This window comes from Microcebus murinus, chromosome 23 (genome assembly GCF_040939455.1).
Source record: "Microcebus murinus isolate Inina chromosome 23, M.murinus_Inina_mat1.0, whole genome shotgun sequence".
Taxonomy (NCBI): Eukaryota; Metazoa; Chordata; class Mammalia; order Primates; family Cheirogaleidae; genus Microcebus; species Microcebus murinus.
The window spans coordinates 28,415,692-28,443,597 of record NC_134126.1 but is presented as its reverse complement, the minus strand read 5'-3'; the positions used below and the strand labels follow the sequence as shown (position 1 = coordinate 28,443,597).

The 27,906-nt window shown below is 59.5% G+C and overlaps 1 protein-coding gene across 2 annotated transcripts; it reads left to right on the top strand.

Moving 5' to 3' along the window:
* Positions 1 to 218: 218 nt before the first annotated feature.
* On the top strand, positions 219 to 27,886 carry CDK18 (cyclin dependent kinase 18). 2 transcript variants are annotated; one of them, XM_012759922.3, is made up of 16 exons: positions 219 to 560; positions 17,465 to 17,615; positions 17,774 to 17,916; positions 18,713 to 18,838; positions 19,677 to 19,733; positions 20,931 to 21,045; positions 21,223 to 21,317; positions 21,619 to 21,681; positions 22,247 to 22,370; positions 22,480 to 22,600; positions 24,050 to 24,147; positions 24,322 to 24,427; positions 24,537 to 24,579; positions 25,215 to 25,305; positions 25,637 to 25,714; positions 26,348 to 27,886. In XM_012759922.3, exons 2-16 carry the CDS (start codon positions 17,492 to 17,494, stop codon positions 26,380 to 26,382), a joined length of 1,419 nt encoding a protein of 472 aa, XP_012615376.2. In that variant the 5' UTR covers positions 219 to 560; positions 17,465 to 17,491; the 3' UTR covers positions 26,383 to 27,886. The 2 variants fall into 2 exon arrangements, with proteins under 2 accessions (XP_012615376.2, XP_012615383.2); XM_012759929.2 differs by lacking the exon at positions 219 to 560 and adding an exon at positions 592 to 669.
* Positions 27,887 to 27,906: the final 20 nt, after the last annotated feature.

The window sequence follows — 27,906 nt, the reverse complement described above, 5'->3', positions numbered from 1 at the left end:
AGGCTCTCAGGGCCAGCCCTGGAAACAAAACAGGAAGAGGCACTTGGACCCCGGTTCCCAGAGTGGGAGAAAGGGGTGGGCACCCGGGCAGAGGGAGCCCTGGGGATTGGCAGCGGCAGTGGGCAGGGCGGGAGGGGCGGGGGCGGAGTCAACTTGTCCATGTGAAAAACTCTGCGGGGGCCGGGCTTTTCCCTTCCTCCTCCTCCTCCCTCTTCCCCACCTTCCTCCACTCCCTCCCTTCCCCTCCCCTTCTACCACCTCCTCCTCCTCTTCCTCCCTCCTCCTCCTCCTCCTCCTTCTCCCTCCTCCACCTCTTCCACCACCTCCTCCTCCTCCTCCTCGGCCAGCTCAGGTTGCAGCTCCTCCGGGGCGCCTCACCTTTCCCGAGCCGGGCGGGGACCCCAGCCCCGCGGCGCCCGGCCCCGCGCACCCGGGCCGTCGCGGGCGGGAGCGGGCGCCCCGCGGCCCCAGGGCGCGCGCGGCGAGTGCCCGGGCGGCGCCGGGCAGGAAGGGGGAGGTCGGAGGAGGGGGCGCCGCGGCGCTGTGCAAACGGAGCAAAGGTAAGCGGAGCGGCTCTTAAAGGCGCAGTTCTGCTTTTGCCCTGGGGCCAGAGGTTGGAGGGAAATACCAGAGCGACGAGGGGCGGCCGGCGATCGCGAGGCGCGGACTGTACGTGTGTTGGGGGGTGGGGGACGCCCTGCAGAGGCCTGCCCTAAGTTCCAGGTGCTTGGGGGGTGGCTAGTTTGCATTCCCAGAGCCCCCGCACCGCCCGCAGGGAGTCTCCATCTGGGACCCACTCTGGCCCCGGCTCCCGTCTGAACCCTGCAAGCAGAGTGTTTCCACCCGGGCGCGAGCCGGGCGCTTTCTAAGCGCCCTTCTTTCTGGGAAGGGCAAGGGTCAGGAGTCTCCGGTGACAAGACGACCCGACAGTGTGGGACCCGGATCGCCGCCTTGAGCTTTCTGGGCTCCGGTGAACTTTCCAGAGCGGCAGGCTGGGGGTGGGGGCCAGAGCCCTGGGGAGAACGCGGAGGGACACGTGAAGCGCTGCCCCGCGGGTCTCAGCGCCGGGCGTGTGTTGGGGGCCCTGGGGAATGCTGTCCCTTCTCTCTGCCACCCCGGAAGACCAAAGAGGCAGCGACCCCACCCCTCCTCAGGGGGACAAAGGGTTAACGCCGCGGTGGGGACGGAGGGTGGGTGGCCCGCTGGGCTAAGGAGAGGTGCCGGGAGGGTTCCGATGTTACTGGGGGAGACAGTTAGGAATCTGGAAGCCTGAAAGCGGGTATGGGCTGGAGGCCTCTGTTTTTCCCTGTTGGGGGCTGGCTGGAGGCGGGTCCCCTGGAGCTGTCTGCAGCCCTTGTGCTGAGTGGGAGTTGAGCAGCCAGACAGGGAGGGATTTTCCCTCCCGCAGGATCAACACCCTCCTAGGCACCAGCGGCCCCTTCCTGGCAGAAGGGCTGGAGAGTTGAGGCTGTGGGCGTAGAAAGGCAGCTCTCCAGAACATCTCAGCGCTGGCTCCTGCTGTCCCCCCATCCCTCCACCCCCAGCCCTTGCAGTTCCCCAACTGCGGCCTGGGCCCTGTGACTCACTGACACCACCAGCTTGCCCCTCTGTGTCAGCACCCTGTGAGATTCAGCATGTTCATGTGGCATTCCCCACCCTGGCATGGGCATGCAGCTCGTTTCTGGACACTGGCCTGAGGCAGCAGGATCCCTGAGGACGCCTGGAGGGGCTGGCCGACTGGCATGTCCTCCGAGGTCCCCTGCCTTTAGCCTGGTCTCCGGAGGAGCCTGGGAAAAGCGGGCTTAGGTGCTTTGGGTCCGGGGAGTGCAAGGCAATGCTGGCTCCAGGTTCGGGTTTGCATCCTGAAGGTGCTCTAGGGAGAGGGTCACCTTGCCACAGTGAAGCTAGTGTCTCGGGTTACCCTGTCCCAGCCACCTCCTGTGCAGCTGATGAGCCTGTGAGGCCGACCTCCCCCGACCCTGGCAACCTGGGAGTGTACCTGACCATTAGGTGTCTAGGACTGTCCCTGCTGGCTGCCCAGGCCCTGCCAGGAAAATGGAAGAACTTCTCCACTCGTGCTAGAAGTTGCTCTTCTCAAACTTAGCAGGGGTTCCAGAGCCAGAGTAGACGTCACTAAGTTATATCCGATTTCTGGATGCCGTAGTGGCTACCATTTACTTAATAATACCTACTGTGTGCCACGCAGTGTGTCGCACTGACTTTATGAAGTAGGTATTATCATCCCCATTGTACAGGTGGGGAAACTGAGTCGCTCAGAGACCAGCTTTCCCAAGGTCACCCAGAGGTGGCATCCAGCCCACTTCCATCTGACGCCAAAGCCCCTGCTGTCTACCCCTGCCCCTATAGGGGTGGGTCCCAGCCTCCCCTGGAGCTCTCTGGTCCTGCATCGCCCTCTGGAGAGGGAAGAATGGGGTGGTATTCCGCCTACTGAGGAGCCCATCCGTCCTGTGCCAGGCAGAGCCAGGCTTCTGCATGGGCGGCAAGAGAGAGGGCCCCAGCTTGGAGGAGCAAGTAGGTTCTGGGTCTGAGATCCCGTGGGGTCAGGCTGCCTGCCCTGCACCACCCCTCCTTGAGTCTAGAGAAGAGGTAGCTGCCTTTCTGGCTGCCTTTGTTTCCCCTACAGACCCAGACTCTGTGCTCTGCCTCCTTGGGCCTTCCAGTGCCCACGCTGTAGGGCAGATCCGGCTTGGCTCTTCCCAGCTGCTACCCCAACCCATCTCCTTTCTGGAGTCATTCTGTTTGGAACTTTTGTTCAGCATCTCATTCTATCTCTCTGATTTCTTCTTTCCTTGCCTAACTGAGCTAGGGACCGACAGGGATAGGCAAACCTAGGGCCTTGTTGGAATCCATAGACCCAGCAAAGTCCTGAACTCCTCCTGGCCTTGGTTTCTTCATCTGTAAAATGGGGACCCTAATAGGGTTGTTATGCAAATTAAATTAAATGCACAGTGCCTGGCATATAGCAGAGACTAAATAGCCGGTGGCTGTAGTGGTTGGTGGTGGTGGTTTGGAAAGGGAATTTCCCAGTGATTGCACCGTGGCTGGCTTTGGGGTAGAGACCAAGGCGGGGTTTCCTAACCCCATCAGGCCAGGGGCCAGGGCCTTAGAGTCTTTTCTTCTCTTCCAGGTTGGGATTGAGGGGAGGACCGTGCAGGGGAGTAGTGGTGGTGGCCGGGGTTGAGTGTGGATGGGAGGGGGTTTGTTGGATGGAAACCCTCCAGGAGGGGTCAGGAATCTGTGCTGTGGGGCTTTACCCCCTAGTTTCCAGGGTAGGAGTGAGGCGGACACTGGGAGCTGGAGGACCAGCAGCCTCCTGGGGTGAGAGGACCCTCCCCTGGTACTTAACTCCAGCCCTGGTTCTGCTCTGTTGTCCACGAGGGAGTGGCTGGCGTGTATCCAGGCCTACCTGATTGGTTTCCCCCCTTTGGGAATAAGTCGCATTCCTCTTCCTTGGCCCTGTGTCCCTCCATAATCCCTCTCTTCCCGACCCTGGACCCTTCGCTTTTGCCCTCCAGGCATTCGCTGCTGAATGGGCACTTTTCTATCTCTAGGGGGTGGCAGCCGACCAAGGTTAATCTTATCCTGGCCCCCACAGCTGCACACACGCACACACACACAGAACCCAGCTCCAAGGCTGGGCTCACAGCAGCTCAGGCAGAAGATCTGGGACCCAGGATCCTAGAGCCGGTGGCTGGGCCTGGCGGGAGCCCGCCAGTGGTGCCGCAGCGGGTCTGGGAGAGGGACAGCCGTGGGCGCGTCTCAGCCAGACCTCCTGTCGGAAGGAGAGAGCCCATCTGCTCCTGAATCTCCACGGCTCCGTCTGCAGAGGAGGAGGGGAGGGAGGCAAGTGTGAGGTTTGATTTTGAGCTAAAAGGAGTCTCGAAGCTTCCAGACAGCATGAGTGACCCAGGTGAGACGGGACACCTGCTCTGCGAGACATTGGCCAGAACTTCTGAAGGGCCCATGGTGAGAGCTGCTGTCCCGGAACTCTTGGTGACGGTCCCACCCTGTGCGCCCCTAGGAACGGAGGGTTGGGGCAGGCAAGACCACCCGGCGCTGGCTGGCTGGCTGGCGTGGTACATTTCTCGCCGCCATGGGTGGAGGCCCTTTATGGACTTTGGGGTTGGTTCAGATCCTGCCTCTGCCGCTCAATAACTGGTTGCCTTAGGTTAAGTCATTTGCTCACCCGAGTTTCAGTTTCCTCATTTATGAAATGACAGGATGACACCTCATGTGGTTGTGGGGACTCCAGTGAGATAATGTCCGTGACAGCTTTCTGCCCCGCCTGGCATCATTAGCGAAGGCAGTGGCCGGCGGAGCTAATGGGCCACCTTTGGCAGTTCTCAGCACCTTTGGCCTCCACTGGATACTTTTTTCTGAAGTCAGATGCCTGCAGACGTCAGGGCTCTGGCCCCAGATTGCCGAGGGAACTCTGTTCTTAAAATGTTTCTCCCAACGCCCTCTCCATTCTCTATCATCGAGGGAAATTCGGACAAAATTCTAGGATGATTTCTGCTCTCACACCTTGTTTCCCTAAGGAAGCCCGCCCTTTTCTGCCTGGGGAGTCCCCACAGGAACCAAACCTTCTTCTCTCCTGTGTCCCCAGCCACCCAGCTAAGGAGACCCTTGCAGGGTGACCAGGCCCAGGAGGGACATGGCTGGCCTTTCTGTGTCCTGGTAGGTGGGGGGTGTTGTGCTCATGCCAGAAGCAGAGCTGGGTCCCCAGACCAACTCTGCCAGGAGCAGGGGACGAGGCCAGGACAGGGGTCACGGAGTCCCTCCCTGGCCCTGGCACGGAGCCCAGCTGGCAGTGTCCCCTGCCGTGGCCGGGCTGGATGCCACATTCTGTGCTGATGCCAAACCTGACATGGCTGCTTCCCCCATGTGTTGGCTGTGGTGCCCGTGGAGGGAGTGCCGTCCCTGGGCAGGCCCTCGAAGTCCCCTCCCCAATACTTCAGTCTGCTTCTGGGGGAGCAGAAAGGGCACTGAAGTCAAGAGTCACAGGCCGGGCGCGGTGGCTCACGCCTGTAATCCTAGCACTTTGGGAGGCTGAGGCGGGCAGATTGCTCGAGGTCAGGAGCTCGAAACCAGCCTGAGCAAGAGCGAGACCCTGTCTCTACTATAAATAGAAAGAAATTCATTGGCCAACTAATATATATAGAAAAAAAAATTAGCCGGGCATGGTGGCACATGCCTGTAGTCCCAGCTACTCGGGAGGCTGAGGCAGGAGGATTGCTTGAGCCCAGGAGTCTGAGGTTGCTGTGAGCTAGGCTGACGCCACAGCACTCACTCTAGCCTGGGCAACAGAGTGAGACTCTGTCTCAAAAAAAAAAAAAAAAAAAAAAAAGAGTCACAAGCCCACAGGGTGGTCTCAGCCCTGTCACCCGGAGTGAATTGTGGCAAGTCACTGTCCTTTCTGAGTTTTGCCTTCTTTTCCTGAAAAATGAGAGCACAGACCAAGGGGTTTCTAAATCCCCCTTCAGGACTGCTGGTTTGTGGCTCCAACCTTTGCCAGTCCTGCCAACAAGGTGAGCTGCGCTCTGGGGCCCCAGGAGGGACTCGGCCTTCCTTCTGCCCCACGTCAGAGGCAGGGGCTTCCCCCAGCTGAGGCCTGGGTACCTGGTGGGCAAGGAAGGCCTCACCTCTCTCAGGTATGGGGGAAAAAAAAAGAACTCCCAAAGACACAGATGCTGGATTCAAATGCCACACAGGTCCTGGATGTCCAAGGCCAAGGGTTAGTGAGCCACAGCTCTTGGCCAAACCCTGCCTGTTTCCCTGTGGCCCATGAGCTAAGGATGGTGTTTACATTTTTTTTTTAAGTGGTTAGAGAAAAGTCAAAAGAAGAAAATAATATTTTGTAACACTTAAAAATTATATAAAATTCAAATTTTAGTGTCCTTAGTAAAGTTTTACTGGAACAAGGCCAGACTCATGTGTGTACATCTTGTCTGTGGGTACCTGTGTAGCACAGGGCAGAGTCACAGCGTTGCCACAGAAACTGTGGACTGCGCAGCCCAAAACACTGGCTGACTGGCCTCTTACAGAAAAAGTTAGCTGACCCTCACTCAAGATAATCCTAGCTCTCTCAGCCTTTGCACCAAGCCATTCTGGAATCTCAGTTTGAAAGTACTGTATTTTCATTTAAAAAGAAGTGTTGCTGTTTTCTTATTACATAAGTAATAAATGTCCATTATGGAAATAGAAGATGTAGATAAACATTAAAATCACCCATAACTCTACCACCTGGGGGTAATTACTGTTAGCATTTTCACTTACTGCCTTCTGGATTACCTAGGGGTGCTTGTGTTTATATGTGTATATATGCAACATGTATGTATATCTTGTGCACATACGGCTTTTACAGATTGTATGCGTCTACCGTCTTCACTTAAAAACACATCTCAGCTGGGCATGGTGACTCATGCCTGTAATCTTAACATTGCGGGAGGCCAAGGTGAAAGGATCATTTGAGGCCAGGAGTTTCAGACCAGGCTGAGCAATGTAGTGAGATCCTCATTTCTACAAAAAAATAAAAAAATAAAAAAAAAAGTAGCTGGGCTTGATGGCGTACCTGTAGTCCCAGCTACTCGGGAGGCTGAGCCAGGAGGATCACTTGAGCCCAGGAGCTGGAGGTTGCAGGGAGCTATGATTGCACCACTGCACTCTAGCCTGGGCAACAGAGCGAGACGACCGTGTCTCTTAAAAAAAGCAAAAAAACAAAACTGAACCACTGGGGAACATGCAGGCAGAGGTGCCCGGCGGGCAGTCGGACCCGTGCATTGGAGGCACAGAGGCTTGGTGGGGCCAGAGCTGCAGATCCGAGAGTCATCAGCATGTGCTGGTGGTTTCTACCACGTGAGGGGATGAGGTCACCCAGGAAGCATGCAGAGAGGGGAAGAGCAAGCGGCCGAAGAGGGAACTCTGGGAGTATTGTCATTCAACGGACAGGTTGAAGAAATGAGCCCACCAGACCCGGGAGGGAGAAGGAGACCTACGAGGCCAAGTTATCATGGAGGCTGAAGGGGAGAGCCTGGGACAGTGCCTGGTGCTGAGCAGGTCCCTGTCAAATGAGCGAGTGACTAGAAGACTCCAGGGCACCTCATGAGGTTCCTGAGCCCGGGTTAGGGAGTGACCCTGACGGGACAGTTGAACAACTGTGAGATGTTCAGAGGCTCCCGCAAGGAGGCAGTGCAGGCCACAGTGGCCACCTGGGCCCCGCCTGGCGGGAGGGTAGGCCATGTGTCCCAGGCAGAGGGACAGGAGGTACAATCCAATGGCCAGAGGCCGGGGGGCTGCTCAGAGCAGCCGGGGCATTGCCGTTGGAGAGGAGATGAAGCTGCTGTCTTGGAGCAGTCACTCACATGGGACCGAGGAAGGCTGGAGAGGATTGGCCCGGGGTTCCTGTCGGAACAGGGGCATGGGGTGGGGTGGGCCAGACGGGGGAGCGGAGTATAAATAGGAATAGGGGTTAGAGATGCTGGGAAATCCTCCCCCCAGCCCCACTCATGAGACTGAGATGTCCCCAGGGAGGCCGGGCCTTAAAGGACCCCGCAGTTCTGTTGCTAAAGTTGGGCCTGGCGACAAAACCAGAGACGTGGATAAAGATCCCATGACAGGCCACCGGGAAAGCTGGCGTCTCCTATCTGGCCGAGGAAAGGCTAAAGGCTGGGGGAGCTTAATGCTCTTTGCGCCTTCTCAGATGTGTTGTATAAAAGACGGTGGGCATCAGCGTCTGTCCTAAAGCAAACGGAGAGGAGACAGATGGGAGCCTGTACCCTTTGGGATTTAAAGAAGAACTGGGAAAAAGTTCCAAACTGGGATCTTGAAAACGCTGGGCAATGTAGAATAAGGACCTCCGTTGAGGGTCTTCATTTTTTTTTTTTTTTTTTTTTATTGAGACAGAGTCTCACGCTGTTGCCCAGGCTAGAGTGCCGTGGCGTCAGCCTAGCTCACAGCAACCTCAGACTCCTGGGCTCAAGCAATCCTTCTGCCTCAGTCCCCCGAGTAGCTGGGACTACAGGCATGTGCCACCATGACCATGCCCGGCTAATTTTTTCTATATATTTTTAGTTGGCCAATTAATTTCTTTCTATTTTTAGTAGAGACAGGGGTCTCGCTCTTGCTCAGGCTGGTTTCGAACCTTGAGCGATCCTCTTGCCTCAGCCTCCCAGAGTGCTAGAATTACAGGCGTGAGCCACCTCGCCTGGCTCGTTGAGGGTCTTTAAAGAGGGCTGCCGACAGAAGGGAGGGGGCGTCCTCTGGCTGGGAGAGTTAGGCAGCCTTGTCTGGAGGCAGGAGGATGTGGTGGATGGAGGCCAGGCCTGCCCCGGCCCCTTGCTCCTGCCTCTGGGATGTTCTGTACCCCCAGGACCACAGCTGACGGCAGGGCACCTTGTCCCTTCTTAGCACTTGGAGATCCAGAGCCTCCTCAAAGATTGCAGACTAGCTTTCCCTGGGTCCTCAAAAAGGGTCAGAAAGAAAATGCCAGAAGATGCTGTCTGACCTCCATTCCTTGATCCTCAGGAGGCCAGAGGGCAGCAGCGTGGACGTCAGTGGACTGATGGGGGCCACACAGAGGGGCGAGAAGCGAGGCAGTGAGTGGTCATTAGGGGTCATCTGCAGGGGTCAAGGCCAGAGTCTGAGCCTGGTCATGCTCTTGCCCTGGGAATATACCCTGAGTGACAAGAGCCCAGGAGGAGGCCCCAGGTCCCTGCTAACTCCTTCCCCACAAGCCCTGTAGGCCCCAGCTCAACACATGGAAACCGTCTCATTGGGGTTTTTCTCGTGTAGCCCAGAGACCTCTGCAGAGCTCACTTGGGGAGCTGCGGCTGGGCTGGAAGCTGCCCCCCTGCCCCAGGTCCCCACCCCACTGCTGCCAGGCCATGAGCTGGCTGGGGGGAGGGTGCAGTTTCAGCTGAGGCCTTGAGCCCAGCTGTCATGTATTCTTCTCTGGGCACTCCAGGGCGCACAGGCTCTGGGGGTGTCATGATGAGTCAGACCCGGCCCTTGCCCTTAACAAGCTCACAGGCAAACTAGGGAAACAGATAGGGACGCGTTACAGTGCAGGGAGCACAGAGCAGCGGCTCTCACTGGCTGGGGGTGGCGGAGTTCCAGGCTGGGGGAGACATGAGGGTCGCCGTGGATGGCATCCGAGAAGAGCTCACAGTCACGCCCGACTTGAGCCTTGGTGACGACGAGTGGCACTTGTCTGGCCAACCCCTGGTCCCCAGCCCACCTCCCTGCATTCCAGTTCTCGCTGAGACCCGAGAGAACGGTGGAGGGAAGACGCCCAGGGTGTCTAGGGCTGTTGATCGGACAGCCCGGGCCTGCTCTGGTGTGCCCAGGAGGGCAGGGCCAGGCCCGCTGGGCGCAAGTCCTAGCTAGACTGGAGCCGGCCTAGAGAGGAGAAGATGCACCTAGAAACACATGCCTGGTCCGCCCGGAGGTGGAAGGAAGGGCACCAGCATGTATTGCACTTGGCAGTGTGTCCTAGAGCAGCGGTCCCCAACCTTTTTGGCACCAGGGACTGGTTATATAGAAGACAATTTTTTGCATGGACGGGGGGTGGGGGTTGGGGGATGGTTTCAGGATGATTGAAGAGCATTACATTTATTATGCACTTTATTTCTATTCTTATTACATTGTAATATATGATGAAATAATTATACAACTCACCATATAATGCAGAATCGGTGGGAGCCCTGAGTTTTCCTGCAACTAGACGGTCCCTCCTGGGGGTGATGGGAGACAGCGACTGATCTGACAGGAGGCGGAGCTCAGGCGGTGATGCAGGTGATGGGCAGCGGCTGAGATGCAGATGAAGCTTCTGTTTCTCACCTGCCGCTCACCTGCTGCCATGTGGCCTGGTACCTAACAGGCCAGTGACCCGTACCTGTCTGCAGCCTGGGGCTCGGGGACCACAGTCCTAGAGCTTAAAGGTGCCTAAGATGCGGTCTTTGTCCTTGAGGGGTCTAATGTTTATATATGCTTAGAGGAAAGAGGCTTAAATAAGTGGTTATGATACAGTGGCTCGGCGTGGTTCGTTCATCCACAAGCACTGAGTGGGTTCCTTACACTGCGTAAGGCTCCGGGGAAACAGAAATGTGAAGACCCCATTCTTGTCCTGAAGGACATCACTGTCTCGCTGTGAGGCTGCTGTGGAAATGGCAAGGAGCAAGCATCTAATTTTACCTAGAAGGAGGAGGTGTGGTCATTCATGCATAGCGACTCAGGGGAAATGACACTTGAGTTTGGGAGTGGTTTGACCCAAGGAAAAAGAGAGGAAGGGCATCCCAGGCCAGGTGAGTGGCGTGTGTGACGCCGTGGGGTGTGAGTGTCATTCGCCCTGGGAATGCCAGGTACATTGGATGAAACTGGACCCTCTGGGGAGGGCGAGAGCTGACACTCGAGAAGACAGGAATCCAAACACAAGAGTCCGGGTCTGCCCGGCCCTGGAGTTCAGACTTTTCCCTAAGGGCAGTGTTAGCTTTGATGGATTTTATTTTCTAGAGACGGGGTCTCGCTATGTTGCCCAGGCTGGAGTGCAGTGGCTATTCACAGGCGCGATCCCACTACTGATCAGCACGGGAGTTTTGACCTGCTCCGTTTCTGACCTGGGCCGGTTCACCCCTTAGGCAACCTGGTGGTCCCCTACTCCCGGGAGGTCACCATATTGATGTCAAACTTAGTGCGGACACCCGATCGGCATAGCGCACTACAGCCCAGATCTCCAGGGCTCAAGCGATCCTCCCGTCTCAGCCTCCCGAGTAGCTGGGACTACAGGCGCGCCACCGTGTCCGGCGATTTGAGGGATTTTAAACAGGAGAGTGACATCGTCAGAAACCAGCTGGGAAAGTTGAGTCTAGCAGCCTGGTGGCAGGTGGATTGGAGGTTAAGCATCCTTCCCACTTAGCAGTGGGGAAACTGAGGCATGGGGGGGGTCTTTCCGGGTCACAGTGCTAGTAAGTGGGGCGTTTCTTCCACATACCAAACGGCAGGGAATTTTGGAGAGCAGGGCTGATAGCATGTGGCCCTCACTGTAGGATGTCTCTGGTCACAGTGAGACACTGTAGGGGACAATGATGCACTTGTCCAGAGCAGGGGTGACCCTGAGCCCCAGACACTGCCCCCTGACCAGGCTTCCTGCAGGTTTACCCAGCTTGCTCCCGGAAGGCCTCCCCTGCCTACTTCCTGCATTCCGAACAGAGGCTGTGGGAATCTCCTCCGAGCTCGTCACTGTTCGGAGCGTCTGTTCGTTGGCAGGGCGACTGCAGGCCTGGCTATCCTCAGCTCTGGCCACCCCAGGGTTCCAAGCCCACAGCCTCTCATCCCGGCTGGGGCAGGGTGAGGTCAGCGAGGAGTGCTCCAAGGCTGCTGCTGCCAAGCTCCAGGCAGCCAAGGGGTGACTGACTTCCCCTGAGGTTTGTCACTGGCTCTAAAGCCTGCAGCTATGCAGAACCGGGTCAGTTAGAGGATGAAGGAAGAGATGGTATCTGCAAGCTGCCGGCAGGCACAGTTCTCCCTGGGAAGAGGGGTTGTCTCCGAGGTCCCAGCTGATGACGGAGGTCCCAGCCGATGACGTCTGCAAACTTGGTCATCCATGGCCTCTAGTTCTTTGAAACTCACCCAAGGCCCAAAGTGGCTGAGGGACCGAGGTGGGGGCAGGGAGTGGGAGGCAGAGGGTGCCAGCCCTGGCTGGCGGTCAGTCCTTGGGACTGAAGGTCTTCAGAAAGTGGCACTTGGAAGTTATTATATATCCCTCGACCCCTTCCCTTGGGCCCACAGAGACTGAGATCAAAAAGAAGAGAAAGCAAAATGAGAAGAGAGACTTGGGGAGGCATTAAACAAGGGCCTGGAACTTGGCAGGTGCTCCACCTGTGCTCGCAAAGCAGGCACGTGCCTGCTGTATACCACCAGCACTAGGCATAGGCACCAAAGGGCTCCCGGCGCGGCAGACAGGTGAAAAGTCATGCCCCATCAGAGGATGGGCACCTGGCGGTCCTGAGGGCTCAGGGAAGCTTCTGTAGACCCCAAGAGCCCTGAGCAGCGTGTGAGGGGCTTGCCTGGAACAGAGCCAGTGTGTGGGGAGTGGGGAGAGGTGCAGCCAGAGAGGGAGGGGCCCCAGGTCTTGAAGGGCCTTGGTGCAGACTGGGGGACAGGGGCGTTGTGCAAGAGGAAGGCACAGGGGCGTCTTGACGGGGGTTGCCCGGAGCAGTCTCCAAGCCTGGCCCCTGGAGGCTAGGAAGTGACCTGACCCCCTGCCCTCCGCCCCAGTCTGCAGTCAGAGGCTACTTCCCGGGCCCCCTCGCTGCTCTGCCAACCTCCTTCTCTGCCTCCACAGCCTCCAGGTGAGGCTCTCCCAGGGCTCCGAGCCCCAGGGTAGGTATTAGGTCTAGGGCCTGGCACAGGTTGTCCCAGGGGTGGGGACAGTAGGCTGAGCATCCATACTGCCTGGGCAATGGGCCCCCAGGGCCCCCAAAGCTTGCTCCATGGAGCTTCCCCTCCTCCTAAGGTGGGGGTGAGAGCTGTCCACCCGGGCCCAGGTTGCCCTGCCTTGCACGAGCCCCACCCTGTGTGGCCCTGGGGAGTGTCTGGGTAGGGGGACCCTGCCTCCTTGGCTGTCCCCCTTCTAGGTCCAGTAGTTCAGGACTGCGATAGGTGACCATGCTCAAGCCTTCTGCGCACTTCCATCCTGGGGCCTCAAAGCTCCTTACCGCACGGAAGTGTGTGTAGGCGTCCTCAAACTATGGCCCGTGGGCCACACACGGGCCGCCTAGCACATTTATACGGCCCTCTGGGTGTTTTTGCCGCCGCTGCCTGTCCTGCTTAGCAGCCGACTCGTCCCGGGCCCGCAGTGCGCGCTCTCCAACGGTCTGAGGGACAGTGAACTGGCCCCCTGTTTAAAAAGTTTGAGGACCCCTGGTATAAGGGATGTTGGGCGGAATTTACATGGGGCTTCCTTTCTGGAATATTTTTGCGTCTGAGCAGGAGCTTGAGAGGAGAGAGCCAACATTTACCGGAGTCTTCCTCATACCAGCACTCCGCTGTGCTGGCTCAGTCTGGTGCTGTCGGACGTTGAGAACTTAACTTACCCAAACCCCAACTTGTGGTCCTCCCAGCACAACCTCCACTCCCAGAATTCCTCATCTCCTTGAATGACTGGTCTGGCCTCCCAGCTGCTTGGCCAAAACCCTCAGAGTCCTGCCTGCCTCCTTTCTCCACCCCCCCCCAAAACAATCTGTCCCTTTGGCTTCACCTTCAAAATATACCCCAAATCCAACCTCTTCTCACCACCATGCTCCCTGGATCTCTGCAGCAGGCTCCTGGTCCTCGCCCCCGCCCAGTCTGCTCTCAACACAGCAGCCTATTAAGATCCCGGTGGGGTCATGGCACTCACCTGCTCACACCCGCCCACGAGGCCCAACGCAGCCGCTCCGTGATGCCCTCTGGCCTCCTCTCGGGCCAGCTGCCATTCCCAGGTCATAGCGGACTCACTTCTGCCCCAGGACCTCTGCACCTGCTGCGCCCTCACTGCCCTGCTTCCCCGTGTTCTGCACGGCTGGCGCCCTCGCTGTGCTGCCCTGGCCTTTCCTGACCGCCCCACTGAAGCTCGCAAGGCGGCACCCCCTACCCCGTCCCCCTCCCCTGCGCCATCATTGTGCTGGCCACCGTCTTCCAGGCTGCGTGTTTTATTTATTTATTTATCTAGTCTGTTGTCCTGCGAGGGCAGGAATTAACATCTGCTCCGCTCACCTGTGGTTGTCAGGGCCTACAACAGTGCCTGGCAGGTAGCAGGTGTTCAGCGATTGTTGCAGTCACACAGCCTGCTGGTGGAGCATCCGAGTTGGGACCTGGGTCGGTCGGCTTTGACTGTCGTTCAGAGTGGGAGTGGGGGGCCTGGAGGGGAACGCACTTAGAGCCCAGGCCCCGGAGCGGGCAGGGGTGGGCAGGGCTCCAGTTAGGAGAAGAAGGGAGCGACGTGGGCACAGTGTGTGCACTTGGCAACAGCCGGGAAATGGCTGTGTGATCCTGAGCGGCCAGCTCATCTCTCGGAGCCTCACTGGGCAAGGGATGGGAGCGGAGGCCAGGAAGCGCCTGGCCGCTTGCATTCCGGGAGTGCGGCCCTGTCTCTGGCAAGTGCCCGGTGTCCTCCCGGCCCGGCTCCTCCTTCTTCCTCCTGTGGCAGCCACTTCTCTGGCACCAGGAGGAAGTTCTGGGCTGGCTGGTGTGTGCCCAGGAGGAAGTGACCGGAGGCAGGCTGATTGCTTCGCTGCCCTACCTGGGCAGGGCGGCAGGAGGGAAGGCTGTCTGCAGTCCACCTGCCCCCCCCTGCAGCCCCTCAGGGGACTCTGCTCCTCAACCGCCCCCCCCCGCCAGGCCAGCATCCCTGGGTGCCCACTGCCCTCTTCCCCTGGCACCAGTTGCCCGGGGACAGCCCCAGATGGCCCCTGGCCTGGGGACAAAGGCGCACTGTGCCCGGCCCTGGGCTGGCCTCAGGCTGGGTCACACTGGGCCCTTCTGTCCCTGGTTGGGGGTGAGGGGCAGACGGCACCAAGGTGACAGGCCTCTTTCCTGTCTCCCTGCCCCCTCTGCCCCCATATCTGAGGAGCTGACTCTCCCAAGGGAAAAGTGACAGAGGCATCTTGTGTCTTGACCTGGGGAACAACAGCCTATTCACTGCCCAGTCTGCCCTGTCACACCCAAGACCCTGCCGGGTTCAATGCCCCGATTGTCCCCAGCAGAGAGAGGCATCCACTCTCTGCCGTGGTTACCACCCCCGCCGCCTGCCCCTCTGTCACCATCAGGAAGTCCATCCCTACATCTGACCTCCAGACCTCCTGCTACAGTGACAGCCACATCCTCTGGGTCTCTTCTCCTGTGGGTGGACCACAGCTGGTCCCTGTCCCTCTGCATCCCTCTGCCCCACACTCCTGCTCAAGTCTGCTCCCCTAGTTCCACCCTCCCTCTGGCTCCCCGTCCCACCCGGCACTCCACCCCAGGCACAAGCTGGCGGTCCTTGCTCCTAAAGGAACCATGGAGAGAGCAGGTGTGACTCAGGCTGGTCCTCCTTTGTCCTGCAGAAATTGGGGGCCTCCCTCCCCCTCCCCCACAAGCTAGAGCAAAGGTGTGAGATTTATGGCAGCTACTGATAGATTCCTGAGCCAGGATCCCAACCTGCCATCCCATAAATCCCAGACTGCAGGACAGCTTTATGGGGAAGCCCTGTTTTTAGAAAGGGGTGTGGCTGGTCCCTCCTGCAGAGCTCAAACCCCAGGGAGCCCAGTACCTGCCTCCTCCCAGCCCCGCCAGGGTAACCACGACCAAGCCCCCGGGCAGCGGTTTGTGCTGTGCAGATGAGCCTCTTCCCGTGTCCTCTCCTGTGGGGGGGTCTCCCCTCAGGAAAAGCAAGGCCCCCTCCCCGGCTCTAAGGGCTCCCCACGCCAGCACAGTAGGGCAGTCTGGAAACCTGGGCAGATAAACATCCCTTACCTGGACCTCTGGTGCCTCCAGTCACGGCTCCGTGTGCAGGATCACTGGAGATGCTTCCCACAAATGCGATTTCCCGGGCACCATCCTCAGAGCCTCGGTTATAGAATCTCAGGGTGAGACCAGCCACGGAGGAGTGGCTGAGGTTGGCTGGCCGGGGTGAGTTTGGGGACGGAGAATCAGGAATGACCGAGGCCGGTGGGCTATGGCAGAGAAGCCGGAAGAAGTGCTCTCAGCTACCTTCTCATCAGAGCAGGCGTGCCCAGCCCCTGAGTTCCTTGAGAAGAGGGAACTTGCCTCTATAGCCCCAGTGCCTAGCACAGCACCGGCACATAGTAGGTGCTCAATTCATGTTTGTTGAGCTCAACTCAGTGAGACTTCGGGGCCCGCTGACAGAGATGGGCCCGGCTGGCAGTGCAGGCTGAGGCCTCTACTCCGAAGCAGGCCAGCCGGGTGAAGGAGGGCCTGGCCGTGCCCAGCGTCTGGGCTTGGGACAGCTGGAGGGCCACAGCCGAGCTGCATTTGGGGGTAGCTTGGAGCATGCAGAGCCGGGGAGACGGCCCTCTCCGGGCTGGCTAAGGACAGAAGGAGGTGATCATTTAGTAAAGCAAACATGTTACTGACCCATAATCCCTTAAACCGGGAGGATTCAGGAGGGGCCTGGTTACCTTGGCAACTAGGTGCTGGCCAGTGGCAGGGCCGAGAGCATCCTCCGGGAGTGGGCTGTGGCTGTGCGTGGGTAACGGCTGGGAGCGGGTGGAGGGTGGCCCCTTCCCATCACTGGGCTGGCCCCGGTGCCTTCTTGGTGGGTGTGGGTGGGGCCCTTGAGAGGCCTCTTGGTCCTGGCCCCATGGCAGCGGAGGGCAGAGTAGGCAAAGCAGGATGGGGGGTGGCTGCACAGGGCGCCTATGAAGCCCTGGAGGGGCGTGGAGGGAGGGCAGGACCCACTCTGGGTTTTGGGGGCAGGAGGGAGAAGGGAGGGTCTGTGGGAAGAAGCAGTGGTGCAGGTCTCACGGCGGGTGGGGCAGCAGGGTGTCCCCTTGTTCAGAAGGAAGACGAGCTGAGTTGCTGGTGGAGAAAACCTTTTCTGTCTGGGAAAGGGGCTGGGGGTGAGCAGAGCAGCCCTGCCCGCTCCTCTTTGGTGCTCTTGGGCAGAGGACACCCTGCCTGCCTGCTTGGGGGGCCCTTGCACGGGAAGGGCTGGCAGGGCTCACGCCTCCCCTTCCCTGGGCCCCTTGTTTCCCCGAGAAACTCCCACTGCTCCTGACCTCCCACATTTCAGCCGGAGAGGAGATGGGGCTAGGCTAGTTCCTATGCACACTTCCCCTCTCTCGTCCTTGCTCTCTCTTCCTGCCTTCTGGGGACCCGGGCCAAGCCAGAAAGGGGACCTTCAGGTGTCAGTGTCAGGGTGAAATGGGGCTGGGACCAGATTGCGTCCCAGGGGTGTAAGCCACTTTGATGTTCAGCGTCTGGGCCTGGATCGGTAAGGCTCACTGGCTGGGGACACGTTCAAGCTCTTGCACACAAGTTGGTAAAGGCCTGCTGGTTCGAGGACCACCCAGTTCTGGTCCCCCATCCCCACCCTGCCACCCCAGCCCTTCCCCCAGAACTCTCTAGACCTCCAGCAACTAAAGAGTTAATGTCTTGGGGGGGGGGCTCCTTGCACATTGTACCCGCTATTATGGTCCGTACTTTGCCGGACTAGTTGGTGCACATTGGGACCATGTCCCCAGGGCAGGGAATTTGGGGAGGGGCCAGCGCTGAGAGTCATGGACAGAAGAGGGACAAGACCTACCCTCAGGGGGCTTGAACTTTGGAGAAGACACAACCCTTACCCCTGGTGGCCTGCAGAGCCACAGAGCTCGATGGGAAGATGGGCTGAATCCCCTGTGGGTATAGACAGGGACCTGTGGCCTTGCTCTTCTCACCTGCTGTTGTCACACCTCCCACGTCTCAGGACCGAGCCACCTGGCCCCTGACGATCATGAACAAGATGAAGAACTTCAAGCGCCGTTTCTCGCTGTCAGTGCCCCGCACGGAGACCATCGAGGAGTCCTTGGCAGAGTTCACGGAGCAGTTCAACCAGCTCCACAACCGGAGGAACGAGGGTGAGGGGTCTGGGCCTGCCCAGCCTCTCCCCCCAACACACACCCCCCAGGCCCCTTCCCCACCGGCCTTAGGGGAGGGGACGAGTGGGGGGCTGGGCTGCCCGCCTCCCCCTTGGGGCAGGGTGGCAGGGAGGGGAGCTGATGCCTGTCCCTCTCAGACCTGCAGCTCGGTCCTCTTGGCAGAGACCCCCCGCCGGAGCCCGGCACCTTCTCCCCCACGGACAGCGGGGAGGAGCCCGGGCGGCCGTCCCCGGGCATGCAGTACCGGCGGCGGCAGAGCCAGCGTCGCTTCTCCATGGAGGTGAGGGGCTCCAGAAAGGGTGGCAGGACGCACCCGGGACGTGTGCGCAGGAGGGTGGTTGCCTTGGAGCCGGACCGCACCGGTTCAGACTCCAGCGCTGCCACTGATTGGCTCTGTGCCTTGGGGCTAGTTACTCAACCTCTGTGCACCACCGTCTCTTCGTCTTTAAAATAGCCACTGAGGCCTGGTGCGGTGGCTCACGCCTATAATCCTAGCCCTCTGGGAGGCCGAGGTGGGAGGATCACTTGAGGTCAGGAGTTCGAAACCAGCCTCAGCAAGAGCAGTACTCCGTCTCTATTAAAAATAGAAAGAAATCAGCAGGACAACTAAAAATAGAAGAAATCAGCCAGACGTGGTGGTGCACGCTCTCAGCTCCTTGGGAGGCTGAGGCAGGAGGATTGCTTGAGCCCAGGAGTTTGAGGTTGCTGTGAGCTAGGCTGACGCCACGGCACTCTAGCTCCGGCAACAGAGCGAGACTCTGTCTCAAATAAAATAAAATAAAAATAAAAAAGATAAAACAGTCATTGTGAGGATTAAGTGCGTTAGTTTATGCCAAGTGCTTAGAACATTCCTGCAACATAGCAGAGGCTAGACAACTTGACTGTAATCTATGATCCATATAGACGTGCCCAAGTGTATGAAAAATATGCTTATAGCATCACCGTGTCTGTAAGGGCATGTGATTTATGTTGTACAGATGGAGACACTGTGGCCCAGAGAGGGGAAGCCGAGGGCCCACAGCCCTAGCTGCCCTGGAGCCAACAGTGGTGTCCCCATCTCATCCCGGTCACCACAGGACATCAGCAAGAGGCTCTCTCTGCCCATGGATATCCGGCTGCCCCAGGAATTCTTGCAGAAGCTACAGCTGGAGAGCCCAGACCTCCCCAAGCCACTCAGCCGCATGTCCCGCCGCGCCTCCCTGGTGAGTTCCAAAAGGGTCAGAGGTCGTGAGGGTGGGACGCCGGGTTCCCAGCATGGACAAATCCGTCCTGGCATTGCCTGTCCCAGCTGAGGCCTGGAGCTCTTTCCAGGAGGATTCCTGGGCCTCTGGCGCCACCTGCTGGCCTCAGTGAATTCAAATAGATCCTCCTTCTAGATCAACATCCATTCTCTCCACCTGGGCTGGAGCTGAGCTAACCCAGGGTCTGCACCGGGTTAAGATCCATAGACCAGCCGGCGCGTGCTTTCCAGCCCTAGCTACCTGTCGGAGTTGCTTGGGAGCACTTTACAAAACAGACTCTGGGGTGGGGCCCACTCTAGACACCCACAGAGTCAGGCGGGTGGGTGGGGTGTCCAGGAATCTGTCTTGTTAAGGGTTGGGTACGCCTGAGCTAGGAGTGTGCTCATGAGAGGGACTGTCAGGGAGGTGGGTTCTGAACTGGACACTTGAGGCACAATGGAGAAAAAGGCACCCGCCTGCCCTGGAGGAGCCAGCAGTCTGAGTAAGACAGGCGACAGCTTCTTCCTCTGTCAAACAGAGACAGTAATTGTCCTACCTCCTAGGGTGGAACCCAGGGGTGCAGCTACCCCAGGTGCCACAGCTCTGCACTGCGCACCCCTGGCTGTCGTGGGAGAAGGAAACACATGCCCACGAGCTCCTTCCTTTGCCACGGGGACAAAGGGGACAGCAGAGGAGGAAGGACCCCTTTCCAGGATGGGGGTCTCATTCCCTCCCCCCCCAGGGCGGGAGGTGGGAGAGTGTGACTGCGGGCTGGTGGGCCTTCAAGTTCACGGCCCCCGCGTGTGTCTCTCCCTCTCAGTCAGATATCGGCTTTGGGAAACTGGAAACGTACGTGAAACTGGACAAGCTGGGGGAGGTAAGCGGCTGGGTTTGGCGGGAGGGCAGCCGTGCAGGATGGTGCGGAGGAGGGGCAGGGCCTCCAGGCCCTCCCTGATCTGCCCTCTCCTGGCCTCTGCCCCGTAGAGACAGGTGCACGGTCCTGCCCAGCCCTGGCAGGTGCTGAGGTCGACCCAGACGCAGAGCGAGGGCGTGAGGATAGGGTACCCCCTGGGCCCTGGGCAGAATCCAGTCTTTTTTTTTTTTTCCTGCAAGTGCTTCTTGCCTGGGTTTAAGTCCCAACTCCACCCTTCACTAGCTCTGTGACCTTCAGTGAGTTACACGACCTTTTTCTGTGCCTCAGTTTCTTCCTTTGTCAAACCAAGATAGTAATTGTTCTACTTCTCGGGTCGTTGTGCAGACTGAATAGGTTACTAGAATACGCTTATGTACGGCACATAGACATGCCCGGCACGTGTTGTAGTAAGTGCTGTGTCACCAAGATACCGTGTTTCCCCCAAAATAAGGGTCTTATATTTAATTTTCCTCAAGAAGACACCCTAGGGCTTATTTTCAGGGGATGTGTTATTTTCCCCTCAAAGCCTCAGCTTGCATCATGCACAGGATGGCCGGGACCTGACGGGGGAGCCGACCTTGTTGGCGGGGCTGCCCGCACCTTTCCGGTCACCTCTGGGATGGTATCTGTCACAATGGGGCAGATGAGAAGGGCTGCTCGTCTTCTTTACTGCTCTGCGACGAAATGCATGGGTTGTGCAGACACGCTGTGTAGTCACGCCCATCACTTTAGAAATCTTGCTAGGGCTTATTTTATGGGTAGGTCTTATTTTCGGGGAAACACGGTATTTCCATTGTCACTGTGTCTGGCGTTGTGTTGGAGGCCTGGGGTGGGCGAAGGTTTGCAGAGGAAACTCCCTCGAGGAGCCCAAAGAGAGGACCCACACGTAAACCTAGCACAGAATAAGGGAGAACGAAACTGGCCCAATGACCGAGGGACGCCCGGTGCGCTGGGGTGCAAGGAGGGGGTGGCTGGTTCTCCCTGGGGAGGGGGTTGCTCGGGACACTTCCCACGGACAGCAGTGGGCTTTGGGGGAAACACAGGATTTCGGTGGAGGGAGGAAGGGCGCTCGGGCCCAAGTCACAGCCCAAAGTGAGGCACACAGGGAGGCACTGGGCAGAGGACAGCAGGACCGGGGGCCACTGGGGCTCTTCCTCCCAGGGCACCTACGCCACAGTCTTCAAAGGGCGCAGCAAGCTGACGGAGAACCTGGTGGCCCTGAAGGAGATCCGGCTGGAGCATGAGGAGGGGGCGCCCTGCACTGCCATCCGAGAGGGTACAGCGTCCTGGGGTCCCACAGTCTCCCGGGGGGCATCTGGAGAAGGGGTTCATCAGCCTGGGCCCCAGCGGGAACCTGGGGTGGAGTGCCATTGCTGGAACAGGGACCCCCCCCAGAAGAATGGGTACGAGGGGGATGGGGGTCCCAGGGACCCAGGCGGGCTTCTCCCCACAGTGTCTCTCCTGAAGAACCTGAAGCACGCCAATATCGTGACCCTGCACGACCTCATCCACACCGACCGGTCCCTCACCCTGGTGTTTGAGTACCTGGTGAGTTGGGCCGGGCTCCCTTGGGAGGAGGGAGGAGGGCACGGGAGGACAGGGGAGTAGGTGGCTGACGGGGTGGGAGAGGTGGGGCGGGGTGGCCCAGGCCCTGTTCTAGAATCAGGATCCCAGATGTCCCCGTGCAGGATGGGCCAAGAGCTCAGGCTTGGGGGCAGCTCGGAGCCAGGGACCTATGCCACCAGTGGGCCTGGGCCCTACCCAGGGAGGGGCTTCCTCCTCAGCCTGTGCCTGGGCTTCTGGCCAGGGGTCGGGCCAGGGTGGGACTGAGCCAGGCTCTGTGTTCCAGGACAGTGACCTGAAGCAGTACCTGGACCACTGTGGCAACCTCATGAGCATGCACAATGTCAAGGTGAGGGCCTCGGCGCCAGGGCCCCCAGCCACTGTGGGAGCCCCTTGTCCTGAAGCCCAGCACCCGGCCGCTGGGGCTGCTCAGACTTGCCAGGGAAAGGGCTCTGCCGCTCAGTGAGTGCGGGACCTGCACTGAGCGCCTCGCCCCAGGCACACGCACGCGCCCTCTGCCACCGTCCAGCTGTTGGCATAAACCCCCTCCCTGACGCTGAGCATCAGTTTCCCCATCAGTAGATGGAAGCTGCCGGATTGAAAGGAGCTTCCGGGCAAGCTGGGCGGGACAGATGGCCTCTTCCGGTGTTTGTTAAAGACTCAAGCACATGCACCCTGCACGGGCAGGCTTCCTGACGCCGCCTCCCGCGCCCTCACTCCTCCATGTGCCTGCTGTCCTCCCTCTGCATGGGACTCCCTGGCGTGGCGGGGCCCAGGGCGGGGCTGCTGGCTGGGCCGGAGAGCCAGGGACTTGTGCTGACCTCCCCAGGTCCCTGCCCCCATCCCCGTCCCGGTCTTCGGGCAGAGGCTCGAGGCCACCTTCCACTTCACCGTTCTCTGCCCCCGTCCCCCAGATTTTCATGTTCCAGCTGCTCCGGGGCCTCGCCTACTGCCACCGCCGCAAGATCCTGCACCGCGACCTGAAGCCCCAGAACCTGCTCATCAATGAGCGGGGGGAGCTGAAGCTGGCCGACTTTGGTGAGGCCAGAGTTGGGGGTCTGACGCTGTCGGGGTGCAGTGGGGGAGGGCTTCCCGGTCAACCCCAAAGCACCTGTGGGCAGAGGTTCAGTGACACATCTGTCCCTAGGACTGGCCCGGGCCAAGTCAGTGCCCACAAAGACCTACTCCAATGAGGTGGTGACCCTGTGGTACCGGCCCCCCGATGTGCTGCTGGGCTCCACCGAGTACTCCACCCCCATTGACATGTGGTGAGTGAGCACTGGACCCCAGTCCAACTGCCACACTCTTCCGCTGCCCCCACCAGCCTCGGAGAAGGACCCCCAACCTCCTTTCACCACACGCCACGTGGCATCCTGCTGAACTGCATGTTCAAAAATTAAGTCTGAAATGGATTGGGGGCCGGGCACGGTGGCTCACGCCTGTAATCCTAGCACTCTGGGAGGCCAAGGCGGGTGGATTGTTTGAGCTCAGTAGTTCGAGACCAGCCTGGCAAAGAGTGAGACCCCGTCTCTACCAAAATAATGGAAAGAAATTAGCTGGACAACTAAAAAACATATATAAAAAATTTAGCCGGGCATGGTGGCGCATGCCTGTAGTCCCAGCTACTCGGGAGGCTGAGGCAGGAGGATCGCTTGAGCCCAGGAGTTTGAGGTTGTTGTGAGCTAGGCTGATGCCACAGCACTCTAGCCCAGGCAACAGAGTGAGACTCTATCTCTAAATAAATAAAATTAAATAGGCCAGGCGCGGTGGCTCATGCCTGTAATCCTAGCACTCTGGGAGGCCGAGGCGGGCAGATTGCTCAAGGTCAGCAAGAGCGAGACCTGAGCAAGAGCGAGACCGTGTCTCTACTATCAATAGAAAGAAATTAATTAGCCAACTAAAATATATATAGAAAAAATTAGCTGGGCATGGCGGCGCATGCCTGTCGTCCCAGCTACTTGGGAGGCTGAGGCAGGAGGATCGCCTGAGCCCAGGAGTTTGAGGTTGCTGTGAGCGAGGCTGACGCCACGGCACTCACTCTAGCCTGGGCAACAGAGTGAGACTCTGTCTCAAAAAAAAAAATTAAATGGATTGGGGGTTCTTCAGCTTACACAGACCCTCCAAGGCTGTGCTTCTCAAATACTCCCCCCAGGAACTCCCCCCCAGGGTGGGTGCCAGAGCCCCAGAGGGTACAGGGGGGCCCTACAGTGACTATGATGAATCTTCTCCAAGCATCATCAGTTCAAGTGAAAATTTTGGAAGGGAAACATTATGTTAAAATTAACAGGTATATGATTTGGTGTGAAATAAAAAAAAAAAAAAGTGAGCCCAAATGTAAAGCTAAAACCCAGGGTTCTGGCGAACGGCTGCGTGCCTACACCCCGGTGTCCCCTAGGAGAACGGACCTCCGCACTCCTCTCTTCCCGTGGGGACCCGTGGCACAGTGTGAGACCACACTGCCGAAAGACTGCCGCATGCGCGCGGGCTGTGCGGACTGACCGCGCACAGTGACCGGGGAGAGGCGCTGTCTCCCCAGAGCCCCGGGAAGCCCCCAGAGAGGGCCGCAGAGGGGGCCGGGCAGTCCTAGGAGCCTCCCCGCCGCCCTGGGCCACGGCCCCGCCAGCCACCTGTGGCGGGACGCCACGGCCCCGGTGGAGGAGTCCCAGGACGGGCGGCCGCCTCTGCCTGACGCCGCCCCTGCGCCTTGCTCCCTGCAGGGGCGTGGGCTGCATCCACTACGAGATGGCCACGGGGAGGCCCCTGTTCCCCGGCTCCACGGTCAAGGAGGAGCTGCACCTCATCTTCCGCCTGCTCGGTCAGTCGCCCTCCCGCTCGCCGCCGCCAGGGGCGCCCGAGCTCCGTCCAGCCGCGCCCCGCTCTCGTTCTCGGCAGGGCGGGGACCCCTGCGGCCTGGGCCTGGCTCTCGCTCCCACTTCCTACTACGGGCTACCCCCTCACCACGCCCTCCCCACCCCTGTCGTCTCCCCAGGGACCCCTACAGAGGAGACGTGGCCCGGCGTGACAGCCCTGTCCGAGTTCCGGACCTACAACTTCCCCCGGTACCTCCCGCAGCCGCTCATCAGCCACGCGCCCAGGTAGCCCCTCGCCCTGCACCTGCTGGGCAGGAGTGCTGTCCCTGCAGGAGGTGGCCTCCCTCCCCGCCCCCAGTCTGTCCGAGCCCGTGTCAGCGCCCCCTTCTTGCAGGTTGGATACCGATGGCATCAGCCTCCTAACCGGCCTCCTCCTGGTGAGTGTCCCCCCAGCGGGGCCCCCATACCCAACCCCCGGCCTACGCCCCAACTTCAGCATGCCCTCAAGTCTTTGAAACATCTGCCCTGAACTCCCTCCACCCTTGAGGCTCTAGAGGAGTGCTGCTTTCTGAATGCAATTTTGGGAGTCCGTGCGGTTTGAAGCCAAACCCGGGTTCAGACCAGCTTGCTAGCTGTGTAGCTTTGGGCTAGTTACTCTTCCATGCTTCAGTGTCCTCCGCTGCAGAGTGGAATTAATAATTCATATTATATAAGATGGTTGCGAGGATAAATTGAGATTGTGAGACCCACTTACTGTGGTGTCTGTCTTGAAATGCACACAAAAAGGGTAGTTATTGGTATTGTATATTACTATTACCGATACTCGTGTTGTGGACATGGTGGCTTTAGCGTCTGTATTTCCATCCCAAGAAAAAGTGATTTCTGGTGGGTGGAGACCTGGGAGCCTGGACCCAGAGACGGCTTGAGGTTGGGCTGGAGGTGGGGGCTGGTACCTGTTAGACACCAGTTCCTCCCACCTTGGCCGTCTAACCTAGCCCAGGAGTCGCGCTGTTGTCCGGGAGGCATCCCTGGCCCCCAGCCAGGGCCCAATAGCCCGCCTTGTGCCTTTCAGTACGAATCCAAGAGTCGAACGTCGGCAGAGGCTGCCCTGAGTCACCCCTACTTCCGGTCTTTGGGAGAGCGTGTGCACCAGCTTGAAGACAGTGAGTGCTTGGGGGGGTGGGGGGTGGGGCTACCCCAGAACCAAGGAAAGGGGGCGGCAGGTGTGGGCGGAACAGCTGTAACAAAGAGGCCAGAGGTCTCGGGTCCAGCTGAGCAGCTTTGGGCACAAGGCTTCCCCTCCTTGAGTTCTAATTCAGAACTAAGGGCAGACTCTGCAGAAATGAGGAGCTGCCAGAAGGACCCAGGTAGGTCCTCCTGGGCCACTGCCGCCTGAAGGGCCCCCAGCTGTGCATGCAGCGGGCGTGGGGGCAGCAGGCTCCAGGAGCGGGGCCAGCTCCACACAGCCCTGTCTCCGCCTCCTTCTCTCCCCAGCTGCCTCCATCTTCTCCCTGAAGGAGATCCAGCTCCAGAAGGACCCAGGCTACCGCGGCCTGGCCTTCCAGCAGCCAGGTAGGGGCTTGCGTGCCCCGGCTCCCTCCCCTGTGCGTTAGAGGAGCCAGGGCAGGCTATTCCTCCCCAGCGGGGACTCCCAGGGTCCCTCACCCATCTCCCCCCGACACTGGCTTCCCTTCAGGGGCCCATGGGGGGCAGGGAAGGGGTTAGTTTCTCCTGCCCAGGCCACCTCATGCAGTCCCTCCCTCCTTAACCGCCACCTCAGGCAGAACAGGACATTTGTCATTGGCTGGGCAAAGAGGCATGCTCTCTGCAAACCCTGAGCTCTCCACCCAGTCTCCATCCCGGTAGAGTGGTACTTTGTCCCTGGATCAGCTCATGGCCTTGGATGTCACCCAGTGCTTTCCATGCTTCATGTCCTTTCATCCTCAAAACCCCCCTTGAAGTTGGTACTACGAATGTTCTCCATTTCATAGTCAGTGAAACTGAGGCTCTGGGACTTAAGTCACGGTCCATACGGCTAGTAGGCAGCAGAGATGGGATTTGACCCCAGGGCTGGCTGGCTCCTGAGCACATGCCCTTGCTGGCTCTGTCAGAGCGGCCGTGGGGGACAACCGTCCCTGCTGATCTTGGACACCCTTCGGCCCAGCCTCCTCCCTGCAACCCCACCTCCTCCCCTCCATTCTGCAGGACGAGGGAAGAGCCGGCGGCAGAGCATCTTCTGAGTGGGGCCCACCCTGCTGCAGCCTGAGGGACGTGGGGTCACATCAAGCACACATTTGGGTGGCATGGGGCGTGTGTGGCCCTCGGAGGGCTGAGGCACCGGAGCTAACTGCTAGCCCGGACGACTGCTGGGCAGCCCTGCTGGCCACGGCTGTTTCTTCTCTGCTCCCCTCATGCCTCCTGGGCCTGCGCCTGGACTCCGGCCCTGCCGTCACTGGGCTGGGCCCGAGCTGCTTCCCTGGGAGAAGGTGAGGGGGCAGGGAGGGACTCCGGACTCTCGTCCACCCCGAAGTGCCCAGGCACCAGCGCGGGACACACAGAAACAGGAAGAGCCAGGCGCCAGGCTGGGCTCTGTGCCCTGACACTCGCTCCGCCATGCCTCCCTCCAGGGCCCGCCTGCCTCGCCCGTCTGGCAGACCCTCGTCCTTTGGCCCCTTGGAGCCCACACTTCTTCCCCTCTGAGAGCAGGGAGGGACACGGCGCTTTGTCTGGGATCCCATAATCCTGGGGCCCACCTGTGTGACAAAGCCCACCCCACCTGAGGGGCAGGTGTCCCCAGAGCAAAGAAGGAACAGCAGCCCCGCCTCCTCTTTCCATCAGCCCGAGCCTGGGCTTGTCCCCCTCCACGCCGGAGGCCCTGTGCAGCCCCTGGCTCGAGCCGAGGCTGAGCGGTGCTGGCATGCTGCAGATGCCCGGCTGGGTCTCGGCCAGCCCCCACCCGTGTCCCCAGTCTGGATGGAGTTGCCTTAAACTGGCAGGTGGTAGCGCGCACACTGCCCTTGGAGCCCCGACCCAGCTCCCGCCTGTCCCCCCCTCCTGAGAGTGGCTCCTGCTTATCTAATCATCCTGCCCGATTAGCCAGCCCTGGGTCAGGGTCCCAGGGACGGCCCTGGGTACGATCCGTGGGTCACCGTGACACTGGTGCCAGGCCAACCTCAGCTCCTTGGGGCAGGCACAGCCTCCCCTGTCCCCTCCTTCCCTGTTGATCCTGGTACCAGCCTCCCCCTGCCCCCACCTCCCCAGAGGTTGCCCCGGACAGGGAGGGGTGTAAATGCCCCAGTCTGGGGTAGAGGAAGGTGGGACAGCAGCAGGCTTTGATCCTGAGAGCCCCATCCCTGGGGCTGGGAGCCTGAGGGGCCAGGCCCCTGCAGAAGGCTCCCCTCTGTGTTCCCAAGGTCTCCTCTGCACTTGGTGACCTCGAGTGGCCAAGGCCAAGGGGAGGCCAGGCCCAGCCCACTCCTCGGCCGAGGAGCAGCCCGGAAGAGCCTGGGGCTCCCCCGGCCCTCCCTGCCACCCCTGCCCCATACTGTGAATGTTCTGTGACTCAGCGCAAAGACAGATAATATATTTAATTCATGTTGTACAGAAAGGACCGAGCAGTCCCTGCAGAAAAGCTGATTTTGATAGATTGATGCCAAAGATGGAGGGCGGGGCCCTGCTCCAGGCCTACCTGGCGGGGCCGGCCTGCCTGTATATATGTACATGTATAAAGTGGAGAGAGAGCTGCGCGTGTGTGTCTCTGAACC

Coding starts and splice junctions, on each gene's coding strand:
- CDK18 (XM_012759922.3), top strand. CDS start 17,492: ATGAACAAGATGAAGAACTTCAAGCGCCGTTTCTCGCTGTCAGTGCCC. Junction 19,734..20,930: donor AACTGGACAAGCTGGGGGAG/GTAAGCGGCTGG, acceptor TCTTCCTCCCAG/GGCACCTACGCCACAGTCTT. Junction 24,428..24,536: donor CTCATCAGCCACGCGCCCAG/GTAGCCCCTCGC, acceptor CCCTTCTTGCAG/GTTGGATACCGATGGCATCA.